General features: G+C 37.5%; 1 protein-coding gene across 4 annotated transcripts in view; it reads left to right on the forward strand.

Annotated features, from left to right (window-relative positions):
- The window catches only part of Grm7 (glutamate metabotropic receptor 7), an 819,622-nt gene that overhangs the window by 400,467 nt on the left and 399,341 nt on the right, over positions 1-19,814 (forward strand). For all 4 annotated transcript variants that reach the window (XR_013112556.1, XR_013112557.1, XM_034512293.2 and 1 more), the window contains exon 4: positions 8,935-9,089. Coding sequence is in view for 2 of the 4 variants with exons in the window: in XM_034512293.2 (XP_034368184.1) it covers positions 8,935-9,089 (155 nt within the window). In the remaining 2 variants the exon portion in view is untranslated. The remainder of the gene's footprint in view (positions 1-8,934; positions 9,090-19,814) is intronic.

Here is a 19,814-nt window from a genome sequence, read left to right on the forward strand (position 1 = left end):
GCTTTCTGCTAAAAGTCGGCCCCCAACAGGGAAGGGAATGATGCAGGAACATAAGTGTTCAGGGAAAGTACAGATATCTTCCAGAACAGGGTATCAGCTGGGTGAAGCTTCAGGGGACAGGTCACTATGACTCTGCCTATGATTCACTTGTCCTTATCTAAATTGGTACTATCCATCAAGGCTACCTACCTATCTACAAGGTCTATGACGACTTAGGCTGGCAAATTTCCACCAAAGATGCTGGTTTATAATATCTTATAGCTATCTGTTTCAGTGTTTTCCCACAGAGACCAGAGACTTTGTGTTAGCAGGCTGACTTGGGCCTATGGCTGATTTTAGGCCTTCAGTGTATAAGCAAAGCTGCCCCTGACAGGCGAGGAGAGGAGAAGTAGAGTCAGAAAAGAGCTCTAATAACAAGGTGGCAAATTGCTTCATACATGATTTCCCCAAACAGTTTGGCAGCTACAGAAGTATTCGCACAGCACCTTGGTGTCTTTAGCTGTATTTCAGTTAAAATCAAATATATTCAATTATTGGTAGAAAGAAAGCACACTAGACTTTTAAAAGGTTGTATTTTTTTAACTTTTATTGGATATTTTCTTTATTTACATTTCAAATGTTATTCTATTTCTTGGTTTGCCCTTCAACACAAAACCCCCTATCCTATCCTCCCTCCTCCTGCTTCTATGAGGGTGTTCCCCCCATCCACCCACTCCTTCTTCCCAGCCCTCACATTCCACTAAGGTTGTAATTTTAAAACCATATTTAATTACTACAGGATTTTATTCCAAGAATGGTGTTTGTTAGTATAAAAGACATTTTATTTTACTATCTTCATTGCTTAGCATTTAAACTCAGGACGTCATTCTACAACCACATGCTATTTATACCTTTGTGCATTCTTTACCTCACACTCCAAACTTGTCACTTTAACTTCCCTTTTGGCCTACCCTCTTGCAACAAGCCTTACCACACAGAGCCATCCTTTATATCTCTTCTAGAAAGCAAATGGCCCCTGGCTCCTTTTCTGAACACTACAACCCGGTTCAGAATCTTTATTTTTGTCTTTTTAAAAGTTAACACTAATTTTATCTGACTGAAAGGCTACAATTTTTTTTCTAACAGTATCCAATACACCAAATAAAATGTCTTACACTCTGTGTCCTGGCTAACAATTTCTGCTTTATGGATGGCAGGACTCCTAGCTTGTCAATCTCTGGTATGCCATTCTAGAGACATTCTGTACCATGCTCTTGATCCATTTTTAAGTAGTCTGTATACAAACTTCATGTGTCTGCTCTTTACCTAGCTTGCCTTATCATTTCACTTCAGAGGCCCTGACTCTCAGTGCCTGTAGATCTGCATAGTTTTTAAATCTATACACATAATTTCATTTATAAACTGCAGTTTATCCAGGTTTTCCCTTGTGGATTGACCATTACATTTTTCATCACAGAATTTCACTATAAATAATAATGCCATAGTAAACTTCCTGTACAGAACTATCTGTGCGGAACTATAAATATGGAATAATAACACATAATATACTAAGTGATATATAAATATATCAGACTAATCTTTTATATCCACAGTACACAGAGCATTTTAAATGTCCTCTTTAGCAATTTAATCATAGATTCATCACTGTGCATGCTCTGAGTTTATATAGATGTAAGATTTTGCAAGTTAGATTCTAGAAAGTACGAGGATAAAGATCTGTTTTTCCCTATAAAGGCAATCAGTACAACCATCTGAAGATCGATAATTTACACTTCTCTTGTATGTAAACATTATTTTGAATCCTAAAATTCCCAACCTTTACATGAGAAAAGGTGGCGTTTGAACTTGAGATGATTCACTGCATAGATTAGCACTTCTTTCTCCTTAAAACTACTTCTTCCCCCAGATCCCAGTTTCTTTGCATCTCAGTTCTCCAGAGCATCAGTGAAATGGAAGGTTTTTAAAGATGTCCTATGAGAGGGCTCTACAGTCTAATTTCCCTCTGAACACTTCATGATGTACATACATACTGCTGGCCTGGAGGCTGCCTCTGTTTGCCCTGGCCTGAGGGGATTCGACGAGACCCTAGGGAAGAGGGAGAAAGAATGAAGGGACAAGAGACACAAAGGAGGAGAGCAAGTCTAGAGTTGTGATCAAGCTCTGCAACTTTAATTTCAGGTGGCAGATTATAAAGACACAGCAAAACGGGAAGTTTAGGCAAGGGCCAGTGCTTAGGGCTATCCCACTATTGAATCCTCATTGCTGAAGACCATGCCACTGTCATAACCAGCTCCAAGGAAATGCCAGACATTTGATTTGAGACAGTGAACATCTTTTCTAAACCTTGTACTTTAGCTGACTAAGTTTTTCTAGAACAGCAGGTAATTTCATGAGGTTCTCTTAGAACAACAGGTAATTTCAAGGGTTTGGCTCCCAGCATCTGTTCTCCCCTTGCTAGTTCTTTCAACCATCTCTGCTGTATTTTAAAAACAGATTTCTCTGACCAGATTATTTTGGGAAATTTTTTTCTTAGAACATTTTAATTTGGGGGGGTCATGCCAGTGGATTTATGTTCTTGTTGTTGTTCAAGGGTTCAGATAAGTCTGTACTGTCCATTATCTCTTGCCACCATTAGACCATATGACTTCTGAATGGTGTTTTTATCCTTATCATCTGTCCTAATACTATGAAAATAGTTGATGCTCAATAAATACCATTGAATGTCAGGGTGGAATGCTGAGTCCACTGCTCAGTGCTTAATGATATAAATGAAAGCTATTTTACTCCCTAAACTTTAGGATAAGTATATTTTTATATTCGCTTGTTCTTACTCCCTCTTCCTCTCCCTCTCCCTCTCTCTCTCCCTTGCCCTTGCCCTACTCCTTTCTGCTGAACTCTATGGTTTTCCTTTAAAACCCAAGTAGACCAATTATGATCCTCCTGCCTCATCCTTTGATTGCTAGAATTTGTATGTGGCTAATTTAGCTAAGATAGTGTGAAAACTCAATTCAGTTTTTATCATTTTAACTTCACATATACCACATACACAGTTGTGCACAGAAATATTTGATCCAGATCTACCACCATGTTTCGGGGTGCTTCTTGCACATGTCTGTTATTAACAGCATTGTTTTACTGACTCCTGTTTGTTTGTTGTTGTTGTTGTTGTTGTTGTTGTTGTTGTTGTTGTTTTGTATCTCGAGTTCTCTTTCATATATGCCCTTCCTTGGAAAAATTTGGATACCTGTTAAATATATCATTTCCCTCTTGATGCTCTGCTGTTTGCACCATTCTTAAGATGTCATTCCCTTTTGATTTTTAATTACTTTTGAGGTTTTGTTTTCATTATAATGGTCTTGGGTTCTAGTTTTTCCCCTGATGCTATTAATATTGTTTTCAACCATTTTATCCATCTTTGTTTTGCTCACTTTAAATATTTACTATTTAATACATTGGCATTGTATGTCCATGCTTTTTTAAAGATAGTTTTGTTATTAAGATTATAATATTTTTGGCCTACAGTATATGACTTATATTTTAGGTAGAATATATACATAATTGACACACAAAGTTTGCATACTGTTTTTATAATTGAGTTAATTTCTATTTTGAATAGTATTGTGTATAGAGATTTATATGTTAGCATCTTGGTTTCTGAGCACAGTGATTAAAAGTCCAGTGTGTATGTTTCTTCTAGAATGAGTTCTTAAAGGCAGAACCATCTGAAGATTACAGAATTCCTACAGTGTTGATTCTTTTTTTCAAAGAGTGGAGATGAAAAAAATTGACATTTCTTGCAACATTAACTTCAAATACTTTGAGAATAGTGATAAAATTGCATTAATATCTCAATTTTGAAGGGAAGCTAAATGGTAAATCAGTCATGGGTATTGATAATTTGGATTTTAAGGAATAACAAAATCTGTCTTCAAAATTTGACTCTCCACATAAAACTAACACATGTCCACTGTAAATTCCTTAGAAAATGAGAAAGAGTTGCTTTTATTCTTTTTAAATAAAATGATCCTGTAAATTTTACCTCCTCCAATTCCACGGAAAAATTAAAACTCAAAGTAAATGATTACAAGTAATAATTAAAATCATGTCTTACAAAACCCAGAGCCTTGGCATTCAGAGACAACCTCTAATTAAATACAGTTTAAGATTTTCAAGAAAGTTGTAAATGCACTCAAGCTTTCTCCTGCAGAATGGAGATTGCTCAGGTTCTATGTGCACATTTTGTGATTCAGATTAAAATTTAGTCACTGTCTATGTTTTGAGTAAGTGCTCATTTTTTCAGAGGTATTTGGTCTCATCTTGTTGTCTTGGCTTCTATCTAACTTTTCTACTGTATCAGATGTCATTACTTCTCCACAATCTTTAGCAACAAATTATCATCTCCTCCTTCCTGTGATTTAATAAAACTGCTTATTTCACACACACATAAAACACATGCACATGTCTATATTGGCCAGTTTCATCATAGAGAAATGAAGAAATTATTCATAGTTTTAAAAATTACTTTTCTGTTTTAACTATAGCTTTTGACACACAAACTAAGTGTATTTTATTGAGAGTACCATTATTTTATTTAGGCAAAACATATACATATATTTAATTAGTTTAACATTATTATGTTTGTGTGCACAGGCTCACATACATGCGTGAGCATGTGGAGATCAAAGGACATCGTGTGTTGGAGTCGGTTATCTCTTTCCAGCTTATGAACATAAAGAATAGAACTAAAGTCCTCGGGTTTAGTGCCAAGTACCTTTGTCCATGGAGCCCCCTCACCAGCCCCATGTATTTAATTACAAACCACCACTAAAGCACTCCAGTGTAGAGTATCTGCTTTCTGTCATGGTCTCCATAATCTCTAGCATTGTTCTCTTCGGCAGCTATTTCAACTCTATAAACATCTCTGGGTTTACATGCATAATGGGCAGACAGGCAAGGTTAGAATCACTGATTCCCTGCCCTGTCCATTTATTCATATCTGAGATGATTTAAACCATTAAATCTCTTCAAAGGTCCCCACATCCTTATGCCACATTTCTATTTATTGTATGAAAATTAGTGTCTACATTATTATGAGTATGTAAATACCTAACTGCAGAATCAAGCACTTATTTTCTTTTGGTGCTATGATGTAATTTTTTTTTTTACCTAAAGTTAATGTGATATTATTTTATTGAGTTTTTTCCATTATTTAGTTAGTTTAATGTTTTCTCATTACTATTGACATTACAGACATACCCCTTTCCCCTCGGGTTTGTAAAACAATAATCTCAAGCTCAATTTTTGGGGGTGTACATTTCTGAAAATTCCATCATTCATTCTGAATCTGGGAGAAGTTTCAATGTTGTTAAGATTTCTCCTTCCTGTATTCTCTCTCCCTCCATGACCTCGCTTTCTTGTTCCCAAACATTATTTATAATGCATATATATCATATGCATTGCATATACATATATAACATATGTGTTTGTGTAATACATTCTTTTGAAAGGGCAATTTAAAGGAAAACATATTTCAGGGCTGCAGAGGTGGCTCATAGTTTAAGAGCACTTATTGCTCTTGCAGAGAACCCAGCACACACATCCCATAGCTCACAACTGCCCTGTAATTCCACTTCAGGTCAGGAGCTCTCTCTCTTCTTGCCTCTGAGGACATCTATATGCATATGGTGAATTTAAACTCTCCCAGGTATACATATGTATACAAATAAATATATCATTTTCTATAAAAAAACATGTGTTTGATGTCTAAAACTTTTCTTATTCTGACTTTACAATTAGTATTTGGCAGGTTGACATTGTGTCTCACATTTATTAAAATGGTATTTGCTGCAGAAATGATTTAGTAAACAATGTTGATTTACTTATGTGTTGGAGAATTTTTTATTTTTATTACATGTGAAAGTCTAACTTTTCAGTGGAAGTGAAATCACAAGTACACGGAATACATGTGAAAATTCTCTGATTAACAATTAATAATATGATTGTTTTCTGTTTTTTTATTTTTCTGAGTTCTCTGCTTTATAGAATATACTCACTATTTGCAGAGTTATTGCTTTTGTAACATGTTTTGTTTCTCTATTTTTACAGTGGTTTAACTTTTTAATTCACAAATTTATTCTCTCAATTTCTCAGTTAATGGATAACAACAAACTATAGAAACAATCTCTGAAAATGTTTTATTAACAAAAGTTAAGAAGTTCAGTTTAAAATAGTTTATTTTTCTGCACATTTGTTCAGGAATATTGACTATAGGTAATCTTATACTTGTTTTACCTTTATTTTTAAGATTTGATTTTGTTTTCTTAAACTTCCTTTCTCAAAAAACTGCAATTTTTCATTTTTAAAAGACACATTATTTTTTATGTTCATCATTCTTTCCATTAGCTTACTGTTGGTTATCCTTTTACATCTAAACTAAATACATTTGTTATTTGATATTTTCTCCTATATCATTTCTTACTCACTTTCACATTGATGTGCTTTGACAGTGAGGTCTTCTTTTACCTATGGAGACTTGGGGGTAGGCACTAGATTGTTGTAGACATGGACTTATTAACTGATGGACTGGGAGTAGCCACTAGAGAGTCCAAGATGCCAGGGAAGCAAGAGGCTGCAAGGACACATCAAGGATGGCATTAGCTAAAAACCCAACCAAGTGGAGAAAAAAAGTGTAGAAACCATACAGAGGTTAGGCATGGTCTCCAGTTGAGGGATGGGGCCACCTACCCATCTCAAAAATATTAACCCAGAATTGCTCTTGTCTAAGGGAAATGCAGGAACAAAGAGAAGAGCAGAGACTGAAGGAAAGGCCATCCATAGACTGCCCCATCTGGTGATCCATCTCACCTGGAGACAGGACTCTGTTGCTAATGCCAAGAAGCACTTGCTGACTGGAGCCTGGTATAGCTGTCCTCTGAGAGGCCATGCCAGAACCTGACCAATATAGATGAAGACTCTTGCAACCAACCATGAGCCTGAGCACAGAAACCCAAATGGAGGAGTTAGGGGAAAGCCTGAAGGAGCTAAGGATTAGCAACCACATAGGAAGAGCAATAATATCAACCAACTAGACCCCTCAGAGCTCCCAAGGGCTAAACCAACAACCAAAGAGTACACATGGAGAGACCCATGGTTCCAGATACATATGTAGCTTATGATTGCCTTATCTGGCATCGACGGAAGGGGAGCCCCTTGGTCCTGTAAAGGCTCAATGCCCCAGCATAGGGGAATGCTAGGGTGGTGAGGGGGAAATGGGTGGGTAGGTGAGCAAGCATCCTCATAGTGGCAGGGGGATGGAGGAGGAGATGGGGGTTTGCAGAATGGAAACTGAGGGGGGAAATAACATTTAAAATGTAAATAAAATAACCAATAAAAAACTTACGGGGGGGGGGGGTCACAGTAGTTACAGAATTGGGTATTTTATTAAATGATTCTTGCCTGTCAAATTTGTAGATCTTTTGCCAGCAGTCCATTAAAAAACAATCCTGAACACTGTTTTCCTCCTCGTACAATTTGGTTTTTTGAAATGTTTAATTTTTTTTTTAAAATAGCCTCACTCTTCAGTACTTAATACACTGGTGCTTGCTTATTCCTTCCCACTCCTTTCCTCCTACTTCATATCACAAGTTTTCCTCTACCTGTTGTTGGATGGTCACACTATTAGGGAACAATTTCGTATAATTTTATTTAAAAACTAGCATTCCATTTTTTTCATCTGGGAGAAAGAAAATGTGATCTGAATTCTCACTGTCTCATATTTTGTCTTTAAACACATCCTCATTTCTTTACTTCTGAATCCGTGTATGATAATTTAAAGTCTTGAGTGCTGAGTGTGTGTGTGTGTGTGTGTGTGTGTGTGTGTGTGTGTGTGTGTGAACAATGCAGGAAAGAGAGAAGGGAGAGGGAGGGAGCATGTGTACCAGGGCATGTGTGTATGTGGGTTTGTATATGTGAACTTGTGTGAGTACATTAGTATGAATCTGTGTGTATGTATATGTATGAAAGTGTGTACATGCTTGTGTGTGGATGGATATACGTATGGTATGTATACATGCACACAAGTCTCTCATTTTTCCTTTTTCCCATTTCCCATTATGATAACTTTTTTGCTGATACTTTTTTCCTTTTAATGTTCTTTCTCTTGTTGCCTCTGATATTTGCCCACCATAGTCATCGGTAAACACTCAACACACAAAAAAAATGAACTATCATGCTGAAAGTAGAATCCTGTTTATTTTATTTTAATAAATGACTGAAGAACTATGGTTTACATTGACATAGTACCTTCTAGAAATAAGACTTACCATTATCTCACCTTTCCACCTGAAATACAAAGGGTGCAAAATGAAGTAAAACAAAACTTTATTTGGCCAATATGGAAAAAGCATTTAGAATCTTTTTGTAAGTTTTGCTTTCACATTTTTTAAAATCTTTATAAAATCATGTTATTTATTTACATTCCAACAGTTGGCCTCCTTCTGTTCTCCCTGAGTTCTTCGCCCAATCTCCTCTCCCCACCTTTGAGAGGGTGTTTCTCCACCTGAACCCTACTCTACCCCCACCAGCATCCCTCTGCCCTCAGATATCAAGTTTCCACAGGATTAAGTACATCTTCTCCCACTGACGCCATATAATTTCTAATGCATGTGAATATGCACAGTCAGCTTACTGCATCCTTATCTCTCTTTTTATCTTTGACTCTTGACATCTTTAATTTGTTTTACTCAAAGGGCTTTGACATTTTTGATATTGGCTTCCATATCTTTTTACATATGCAAGATAAACGTCCTCATTATATCTTTTCCTACTGATCGCTTATGTTTTGAAATGGCAGGGCTTTTTTTGGCTCTGCTTGATTTTGAAAATGCCTGGGCTCAGTTTCTATACCTGTATCCTTTTTTGTGCTTTTTTCCATAGGCAGATCCTTGCAGCAGCCAAAAGAGCTGACCAAGTAGGACATTTTCTCTGGGTTGGGTCAGATAGCTGGGGTTCCAAAATCAACCCACTGCATCAGCACGAAGATATTGCAGAAGGAGCCATCACCATCCAGCCTAAGAGAGCGACTGTGGAAGGTATGTGTTTTGCCACCAGTGGAGTGTAGGAAGAGGGGGGCTGCATGCTGTTGGGTGACACAAACTAAAGCCTTTGGGGTGTTTCATGTTTGTACAGAATTTATACAGTGTGTTTTGCAGAGTAGGGTGATGGAGTGCAAATGAAGGCGCACACCTGGTCTGTTCCTTTTGTTAACAGCCCTTTTTTGTAAAGATTATATTATTTCATGGTAATGTTGCAATTAGCATAGATTCTTTTCTCACTCAAAAGAGCTTTCTGAGGAGAGATCATCACCATTACTAAGAACTGAAACAATAACACATCTAAGTGTGTGTGCAGCAACAACCCTGCATTTTCAGAGAGAACATTTCCCCTTTATAATTTACCCTTTGCTTCTAACATGACAACTGTAAGGATCACATGGCAGTTACCTCTGTGATCCCTTCCAGAGGCTGTGATTATAAAAGACTTGACTCTCAGCAGTTGCCAGCATCACCTTCTTTTCTCAGAGCCCTCTCTCACTATTCCCTTGCTTGTCTACTTTTCTTTTTCTTTTCTTTTTTTTCTTTTTTTTTTTTTTTTTTTTTTTAGACAGGGTTTCTCTGTATAGCCTTGGCTGTCCTGGAACTCACTCTGTAGACCAGGCTAGCCTCAAACTCAGAAATCTGCCTGACTCTGTCTCCCAAGTGCTAGGATTAAAGGGGTGCACCACCACTGCCCAGCTGCTTTTCTACTTTTTTACAACCTCCCCCTTTTTATTTTTCTTCTTCCTTTTGAATATGTTATTTAAAAAAACCCTATAAGGGGCCATTGGTAGGAAATGACATTTTGTGGTGTTCTCATAATCTAAATAACTATATTGATTGCAATTAATGTTTTAATTTAATATGCAAAGAAATATTATATCTACGTGGAAACATTATGTGAAGAAAAAAACTAGCTCCTCTGCTGATAACCTGCTTTCTGTTTCCTTTTCGGTGAATCATGTCTCCAAAGGTTTCCTCAAGTATCTTTTACACATCACACTGAACCTGGTACTCTTCCTCAAAGGGACCAAATATTTGCACTTCTTTCTATTTTCTCTCTGTTCCAGCCTAATTAATTGTTCTCCCCAGAAGGTTACAGAGTCTGTGTAGATTTTTTTTGAAACAAATCAGGTTGTGCCTCTATCTGTCACTGATGTTTTTCTGTGTTATCTTGAAGAGATAAGGATCCCCTGAGTCACTCTTCTGTTTTCCTTGGGAGTCTTTGAATTAATTTATTCCCCTAATACTTGCCCAGAGCTGAACGCCTATCTTACTAAACAGGCCACTGCATTTACAGATGTGCTGCAAAAATACCCGATAAGATTTTAACTGTCTCTGGTCCCTTTCATTCAAAAATGTGTGCATTTTGCTTTGTGCTACAAGTGTTCTATGCTTACAAGTAAATAGAAGGTGGGGATTCTATATCCTGACTCTCAAAGCACACAGATTGGGTGAAGCAATCCGGAAAAACTAATGAGAGCAGAATATGGAAACTCTCTGCGCTATGGGGCTGCAAGTAAAGCAGGCTGAGTGGACGTTATCCTATAGTTCCAATATGGTGCTTGAAGGAACTTTGTACTGTTATGCAGTACATGATGCATGAGAAGAAACTGGGTAGACAGAGAGGAGTACAAAATGCAGACTGAAGAACAAAGGGACAGACACAGTAAGGCAGTTGCCCAATGACTCTTGAAACAATTCTACATTTAGACCTTATTAAACTCATCACAATTTGCTCAGTATTTTCCTGTTTGCAAGGCACTGGGAAGATTATGCTCCCCCAGCATCTGGCCATGATCATACTCTTCAGCTGACAGACACCTACTGACCCCTAGATATATCTCTGAATATTAATATGGTATGGATGCTCTCTGTGCTCATTGCTTTCCTTTACTGTAAGTCATACCTACAATAACTTTTAAAGTTTAATTTTTTTATTACTTAATATATTTATTTACTTCATTTCTATACCTCAGTCCCCTTCTTCTCTTCCCTCCCAACCACCTTCCCCGACCTCCAGGTACTGACCTCCCCTGGCATATAAAGTCTCATTAGGACTAAGTGCATTCTTTCCCACTGAGGCTAAACAAGGCAGCCAAGCTAGGGGAAAGGTAGGCAACAAAGTCTGAGTCAGAGACAACATCCACTCCAGTTGCTGGGAGACCCAGATGTCTGCTACATATGTGCTGGCAGCCTAGGTACAATCCATGCAGGCTCTTTGATTGGTGGTTCAGTCTCTAAATAACAAAGAGAACCCAAGGGAGGATGCTGTAATTTTCTTTACAGGTATACTTACTGTGACCCTCAAGCCTCCTACTTACTAAAGTTTCTTGGTTTTTGCTTTTTGTTTTTGTCAACTTTCAAGAGCATCACTGTTGGGGACTAACGCTTTATTATTCAGACTTTTGATTGAGAAAGGGAATTGGTTGGTTGTTTTAATGAAAAAGCCCTCTCAAGGGCTTATATATTTGAGTATTTGCCCTCCAGTTGGTAGAAATGTTTGGAAGTGATTAGGAAATGGCTTTGTTGGAAGACATATATTATTAGAGTTAAGTTTTGAAGTTTCGAAAGCCCAGGCCTTTCCCAGTTAAAAGAAAACCTGGGTTTACCTCACAGAGTGTCCTATCTAGAAAAGAGATTGTACTAGATGTTAAAAGTGAGACTGGTATCAGGGGATAAAGTCAGCAGTGAACAGGGTGGGTCTGAATGCTCATCCAGGTGACTTTGTGGAATAGTGAATAAGGTGTGTGGTCTGAGGTAAGGAGAAGAGATTCTAGAGCATCCATTGTGTCCTTTCTTCCTGAGTCCTATTTGTCCCATAGATATGTTTGTCAATATTTTATGGTTAGTAACCCGATGCGCATTATGTTTTAGAAAATAACTAATTTTGCTGGGTTTTACAAATACTGGAAGGAAAAAATGTTATTTTGTGTGTATATAGGGACATACATATTTATCATATTAGACCCAAAACATCATTATGAGCATCTTAAAAAAATAAAAAGAAAACATCCAATAAAATCTTATAGAGTCTGGAGAGACTGCTCATTGGGTAAAGCAATTGCCACACAAGTGTAATAAGTAGAGTTTTAATACCTAGAACATCCTTAAAGGCTAGACACTCATGGATGCAACCCGAGAACTTGGGTGACAGCAAGACAGGGTTCTGGAAGTTCAGTGAAAGATCTTGCCTCAATAATAAAAATGGAGAGCAGTCTGGAAAGGTGTTCTGATATCAACTTCAGAACTCCACATCTACACACACATGCACATGTATCCATACACCAGCATGAGCCTTTAAACATGCACACAGAGGATAAACACATGCAAAAATTATATGGCAAGTCAATAAAGTAGAAAAGAAATGTGGCTAAATATGATATCCCAACATGAGAGAACAGTGGCAGTTAAAAAAAAAAAAAAAAAAAAAAAATCTCCATGCCTCCCTCATTGTGCATTATCACAAAACCAGAATGAGGCTGTTTCACTTTCACAGCAGATGGAACAATAAAATTGAGGCTGTGCATTCAAAGTGCCGTTCCTTAAAAAGAAGGAGGAAAAAATAGAAGAGTTCAGCCACACTGCTGAACCTGACCAAAGATACACAGGATCTAAACTCAATGTATTTTATAAGGACAAATAGAGTATCCATTCTCCAGCATATTATATGTTTTTGTCTCTCTCACTAAACATTCATTGTAAGTTCTCCATGTCAGATTTATTGAGCTAGAATATCTTGCAAACATTCATAATCTACTCCAGTATCCATGACTGACATGTTTGCTAAGTTGCAAGGAAGAGAGAGAGGAGTGAATAAAGCATTTACATGTTTAACATTTAGGTTCATATTTTCAATGTGTTTTGACACCATCTGTACATTTGGTTGACACTGGTGTATGTGCATGTGTGTGTGTGTGTGTGTGTGTGTGTGTGTGTGTGTCTAGGGCATGCATGTATATATCAATGGCCTCTTCTTTAGTTGCTTCTCTACCTTATTTCTTAAGACGGAGTCTCTTTTAAAAGCTGGAGTTCTTAGTTTCAGTTAGGATGGATAACCAGATAACTCTAGGGATCATCTTACCTTCTCCAGAAAGTGCTAGGATTAGATTCCTCCATCAATTCTGGGTTTCACTAGGGTATTGGTTCTAATCTTTGGTTCTTGTGCTTGTATAGCAAGCATTTTATTCGCCTCATAGAACTCTCTCTCCAGCCAAGCATAACGTGTATTTAAACATAAAAACCCATTTTGTACCAACATGCCCGCATCTATGACATCAGCCTTTGGTCACCTTTTATATTCCCTCTGTATTTATTCTGCATTGCAGAGAAAGAGGCCTTGAGTTTGTTTTATTTTATTAGCTGAGGATGCTATTTCTCTTCCTTTCAATTTAATGGTGCTAGGATCTAAGCCATGGTAGGATCAGCTATGGTCGCTGGGCTGGCTGCCCAATATTCCTGACAAATCTAAAGAATTTCACCAGCATCAGGCAATACTCCTGGATTTTCAGCCAAAATAATTCTATAAATTTCAGTTTTCTCGTGTTTTCAGAAAAATTCAGGCATGCCTTAATTTTGCTTATGTGTATATGACTCCATTAACTAGGATGCTCAGTCATCTTCTCCAGCCCTAACAAGTCTTCTAAGGAAAGCATATTCATATAGCCTTTAGCTTTTCTCCTCCAAAGTATCCGGCTGCTCTAGAACAGACTGGTCTGGGTACCCTCCTATGATATCCAACACGGGTCCTGGATCAGTGTCCTTTTCGCTTCCACCACAGACAATAGCTCTGAGAAGAAAGTACAGGAAGGACTTACTTCACTTGTATTTGTTTGATTTTTGCATTTTATTTTAAAGTTACAATTATTTCTATATGTGTGTCTAGAGATACACAGGGATTGCTTCTCTCCTTCCTGTGGGTGGTGGTTTTGAACTCAGGCCATCAGATTTTCCTAGCAAGCACATTTACCCACTGAGATGAAAGGGCTTATTTCAAAGCACCTTTGAACAACTCTTACAAGTGGGGATACTCTTTCTAGTGCAATTTAAATCTGAGATACGTGAAGGACCAGACAATCAATCCAACTAACCAATCAATCAATCATACCCAAACCCACCCACCTTCTGGGCTCAACATAGAAAAATCTGCATTTGGATAAAAGAGCTCATTATTTTTATTCAAGATTAGATGGATGTTTGCTTTTCATAAAATCAGGAAGCTTGAAGCTATGAAGATCTAATCAAAATTGTCTTGATTCTTGACTATAGTTTTCAGGATGAGAATTTTATCCATCTCTAATTGCCTGGACCTTTGCTCAGTGAGAGAAGATATAACAAATATCAGCAACAACAAATGTATTGACAGGACCACAGTCCACAGGGCTTGGGTTTGTTTATCTGTTTGTTTGTTTTGATGTTTGCTCTTAAATTTCTTTGAGATTTTTCACACAATATGGTTTGACCATATTAGCCTACCTTCTCCTTACTTTCAGATCTACTTCACTTCTCTACTCATTCAACTTTCTGCCCCGCCCCTCCATGGAGTTCAACCCATCTGTGATGTCCATATACACTGGGTGTGCAGCCTTCCACTGAAGTGCCGTTAACCTACTCGGGGCTACACTCTTAACGAAAACTGATTCTGCCTCTCTCAGCTGCTTTCAGTTTCCAACACTTTGACTACTGGCAGGCCTTTGAGCCTGTCTCTCTTCCTTTTTATGCTTTGGTCTGGCCTGAGATATGGTGCATGCTGCCATAACCGTGTGTTCCCATGTGCAGCTGCTCTTTTGTATGCAGCAGACACTGTTTCCAGTAATCATCCAACACCTCTGGCTCTTACACTCTTTTGTCTTGTCTTGTGTGAGGATCCCTGCTGTTTTAAGCACTGTATTTGGTTATTGACCTATATAACCTCATTTATAGGAAAACAGTAGAAGTCTGCAAATTCTTTGACATGGTCACTTCTTTCATTGAAATCTTCTGTAAATGTTGATGTTGCCAGCTTTAAAATTATGTAAATCAGGAATATAAATATTATGATGTAGCATGTAATATAATCACACACATAATGTGAAAATCACAGATGACAGAGAAGAATATAAACATAAAACTATTTTATCAGAAAACCACTACAACTTTATTCCTTAAAGAAGAGTATATTTAGTCAGGATTCTCTATAGGAAAAGCACCAAGAGAATGGATGTTTATCATAAAGGTTTATTAGTTTGTCTTATGGGATAATTTTTGAATTGGTTCAGCAATGGTTGTATGCATACCAGAGAACTCAGTCTTAGAGGCTAGATGCCTTAATTGTCTCAATATTATACAGAAGGCCTAAAACATTCCTAGAGAGACATTAATTTTCAGTTTGCCTTGGGAGATTTAAGAAGTTGAGTTCTGGTGACAGTGTGTAGTGGCAATAGCAGCAAGAGCAACAGAACAAGGTAAATACAGTCATCAGCAAGGGACAAAGGAAGACAGAGCAAAATCAACAACTTTCCCCTTGGACCTCCTCTTATCTGGGTTGCAGTGGCTGACTCATGGTGACTCATATCTGAAATCTCAATGCATGAGATGTTGAGACAGTACAGTGGAGATTTAAATACATGGGTATTTAAAGAGACCCATGACTACACAGAGATCAAAGCTAGCTTGAGCTACATGAGACATCACCACTCTTTTTTAAAAATAAGTAAAAGGAGAACTATTATGTTGGGTTGAGAATATATAATAAAATATAAACACTAAAGTCTATTAGATCTAAATCCAAATAGAAAAGCAAAGCAAATATGAAAAATGCAAAAGAGCATTTAGTTAGCAAAGCAGATGGCAGGGATAAAGGCCATTTATAAACTTCGGGAGGTCGAAAAGGCATCTGTAATGTTCTTTAACAAGATTTGGCTGCTTCTTAATCTCTCCTCATTTAGATGAGGGAGAAAAAACTCTTCATAAATCAAGAAATGGGTGTTTTTCCAGCTCACTGTGTTTGTGATGTTTGGTGCTTCCTGGAGATTAATCAGAATGTTAAAGTGACCCTTCCTGTAATTCTGTCTTGTGACTTTCCCCAGTTAGTTGTAAAAGGGACTGTTCAGGGTTTTCGTGGCCTGACTCTACTGTGCTATTTAGTACTTGATATAGAAATTTATTATGCCTTGAGTCGCTGCCCTCAATTACCTTTCCCATGTTCTAGGATTATAGGCAAGCACTATCCTACTCTGGCTTCCCTCTGAGCCTTTGCAAGCTATGGCATCAATTTGCACCAGAGATGGGACTTTCTACGATAGCTAATAGACTCGAAGTTCTGCTTAAGGAGTCCCTGTGTTTGCGATACAGAAAAGGGGATCCAGGATTGACAAGCAACTTGAATGATTATAGTTAGCATCCATTTGCCTAGAGACACTACTACCTTTTACGTAAAAGAGAGATTTCTTAACTTATCATGGCTAGAGCAAACACTTGATTCAATGTTGTTCAGATACATATTTTGATTAAAACCCCATACATGTATACATGTAGTCAAATGCTCAGACAGATAAAAAAAAAAAAGAAGTTCATAGCATTCATTTAATGGTAATACCTTTATAACTAGATGAGGTTCCTGCTTATAACTCTACCTATGAACTTAACAGTCTCTTGTCTTCTATATATTTATAATAACATAAGTTCACTGGAAAGTTTGGTTATTTGATGAGTTTGACAGCCACATATTTAAAAAAAATCCTGTGACCAATCCTTTCAAATAATTAATCACATAATTGTCCTCCTTAGAAAACAGATAATCCCTTAATTATTTATAATCTTTGTTGTTTTTTCTCAGTTCTTATACAACAAATTAGAGCTAAGCAGAATTCTCATTCTTGAGTGCAGGGCCTGGATTAGCACTCCTGGACTTCCAGCAGTTACACTTTTATGCTGAACACAAATTTGCGCAAATCCCATGACATTGACACTGACATTTGGAGAAATAATCCATTCAAAATCTAGGAAACTTACTTTTAGTGGTAAAATAGCCAATTTCTGTCACATATTTATAAACCTAAAACAGACAAACAAGAAAAAAAAATATGAGCCTTGTGACACTCCGCATGCTGGCATTCACTTTGGGAGTCTCTCAGATGCTCTTGTTCTTCACCGATTACTTCAAGTTCCAGTGTCATCCCTGTAGATGCTGGTGTCTTGCATCTTGGTTATATCAACAACACATAAGAACGTGTTATTGTTAATGACTTCTAATAAATTCTTATATACCTTCAAAAAGCCTGAGCATATTCTGAAATAGTCAATTGTAGAAGGACAGGATTCTTTGTAACAGCTGTATTAATGTTTCTTATAGGACTGCGTCCTTTCTTTCTTCACCAGCAGGATTAAAGAATTGCTGTTTCCAGTTATGTAGTCAGAAGTGAGATCCTATTGGACACATGACAGAAACTGTGCAGTACATCTCAGAAGCAGAAACTATTTGATCCAGTTTATAGATTAAAAGAGTACATTTTGGTTACTCCTGGCTGAAATGTACATAGGATGGTATCTGCCGAAACCAGGATTTATCACAGAATCTACCTGATTCTATCACTGTTTTCATTGCTACTGCTTATAGTCTATTGAAGGGAGGGGAGATTTAGTATAAAAAATTTATTTATTTATTTTTTAATCTAAAGCCTTGTGAGCTGACTAGTTGTCTGGAAGGCATCTTATTCAGTGTTCACCTTTTCTCAGAACTCTTTAGAAGCAGAAACTGATTAATAGGCTTCTGTGCATGTTTTATGAAGGGAAAGCACATGGAAAAAGAAGAAACTGAGAAGAGCATGTGAAGTTGGTCCATGGGAATGACACTGTTGGAGTCTAGCTTCTGCCTGCACTCACAGAACTGAGTGAGTCGGGAGTCATTTCAGAGACTCAGTACCTACCAAACCCGGAACAATATTCATTCCTGACTGTGCATACCATCACAGTAACTCATGACTTCATGCAATATTGATTGCAAAACTAAAGCCAACTTCTCTGAGAAAAATGTGCCACCTTCCCAAAGTAAGAAGACTACCTAATTCTTGAATAGTGAAATAAACCTCTGAACTTAATTCTGTGACATCCTCAGTAACTAAAGATGAATAACAGTAGGAGAAAAAGGAAAAATAAGCACAATGTTGAGGGACAAACCACAGTCTCATCACACAATGTCATAGGAGGGAGCTTCCTTGACAGTTCAGTGATGATGTAATATAGGAGTCTCATTTCTATCACCATTGAGCTAATTTCATCTTGAGAGTTTACCTGATATGCCTACAGTAGTTTCTATAAAGTTCTTTTAAACCATATATGGTACCACATAATCATAAGGAATTGTAGTGTTTTCCCTGTAATGGGCTCAAAATAAAAGCTATCTCCAAACAATGTTTGTGGCTAAAGGCCATGATGTTAGGTATGTTCTCAAGAGAGAAAAGAACATTCAGGACTAAAGTACAAGGGATACAGTTGTAGCTGGGATACAGAAACCTTGCTTTAATGTATGACGTGCTGTGTTTATCCCTGGGACCAAATATCAAGGAACCCATAACTAACAGTTGGCAATATTAGATCTGATGTCTTCGAGATAGTGTGACCTGTGGTTTGAGAGAAAACAAGAGAAAATTGGTAGGAATTTGGCAATGGAGTCATAGGTGTAGTTACTAGAGGGAAAGTTAGAGAAAGAAATATAAGTGGAATAATTGTATTTCTTTTCATATGTCGATGTTAGCTTATTGTTTTAACAGGAAATTTGCTGTGAGGCCCCAAGGTCCTATGGAACTCCTTCATGAGGATATTCATTTATCTCTTGTTAGAACAGTTGCTAGACAATAGCATTGTGTTTCGTGTCCTTACAGTGTAAGAGACAGAACCCAAGGATACTGCACATGCTAGGCAACTGCTCTATTTTGAAGCTGAACCCTCAGTGCATGGGAGCACTCTCTTCAGTTTTGTCCTTGATGGTTCTTGGTACTCTTCAGAGAGCGTACTGCTCTCTAGTCTAGAGGTCTTGATTCCTAGTACACACTGGGGTTTCTTTCTGCAAGAAGCTTTGCAGAAGTCATACTGCCATCAGCTGTGCCTGGAAGATGGGACTTGGAAAATACTGTTCCTGACTTTTCTTTCATGCTAAAAAATGACCTACTCTGTCATTTTCAGTTTATTAGCAAAGATATGTAATTACTCCATACATATACACTGTTTAGGAACATGTGTAGCACATTTGCAAGCTCAGTTTTCAATTGGGTTGCTATAGTCCATCATTATTCAAAGTGCTAATTCATTTTTGTAGCCACGTACCTATAGATCAAGGCATATGCAGTCCAGTTCTCCATACAGGTCCCATCTCCTTACATGATTACAAATCCTTTCACATACCATTTCTGCTGCTGTTCTAACATGGCAGGCTTTCTACAACGTTTGTACAAACATTCCAGTAACCTAAAGCATTTGAAATACACTTGGGGCATTTAGAATTGAAAATCCTAGATTATTACAAAAGGAAACCCTTTCTTGTACATTCTGTATGCATGTCATTAGAAATGTGGTAAGGTGTACACTTCAAGGTATCAGAATTTGGATCCCTTTAACCAGGGGCTTCTTAAGAGGTCTACATGACATCATTGCCATTTCTATCCCTCCCTCCCATCTCTCTTTCTATCCCTCCTTCTTTTCCTATCTCTTTACCTCTACTTTCCACCTTCGCCTTCCTCCTTTTTC

Source organism: Arvicanthis niloticus, chromosome 9 (genome assembly GCF_011762505.2).
Source record: "Arvicanthis niloticus isolate mArvNil1 chromosome 9, mArvNil1.pat.X, whole genome shotgun sequence".
Taxonomy (NCBI): domain Eukaryota; kingdom Metazoa; phylum Chordata; class Mammalia; order Rodentia; family Muridae; genus Arvicanthis; species Arvicanthis niloticus.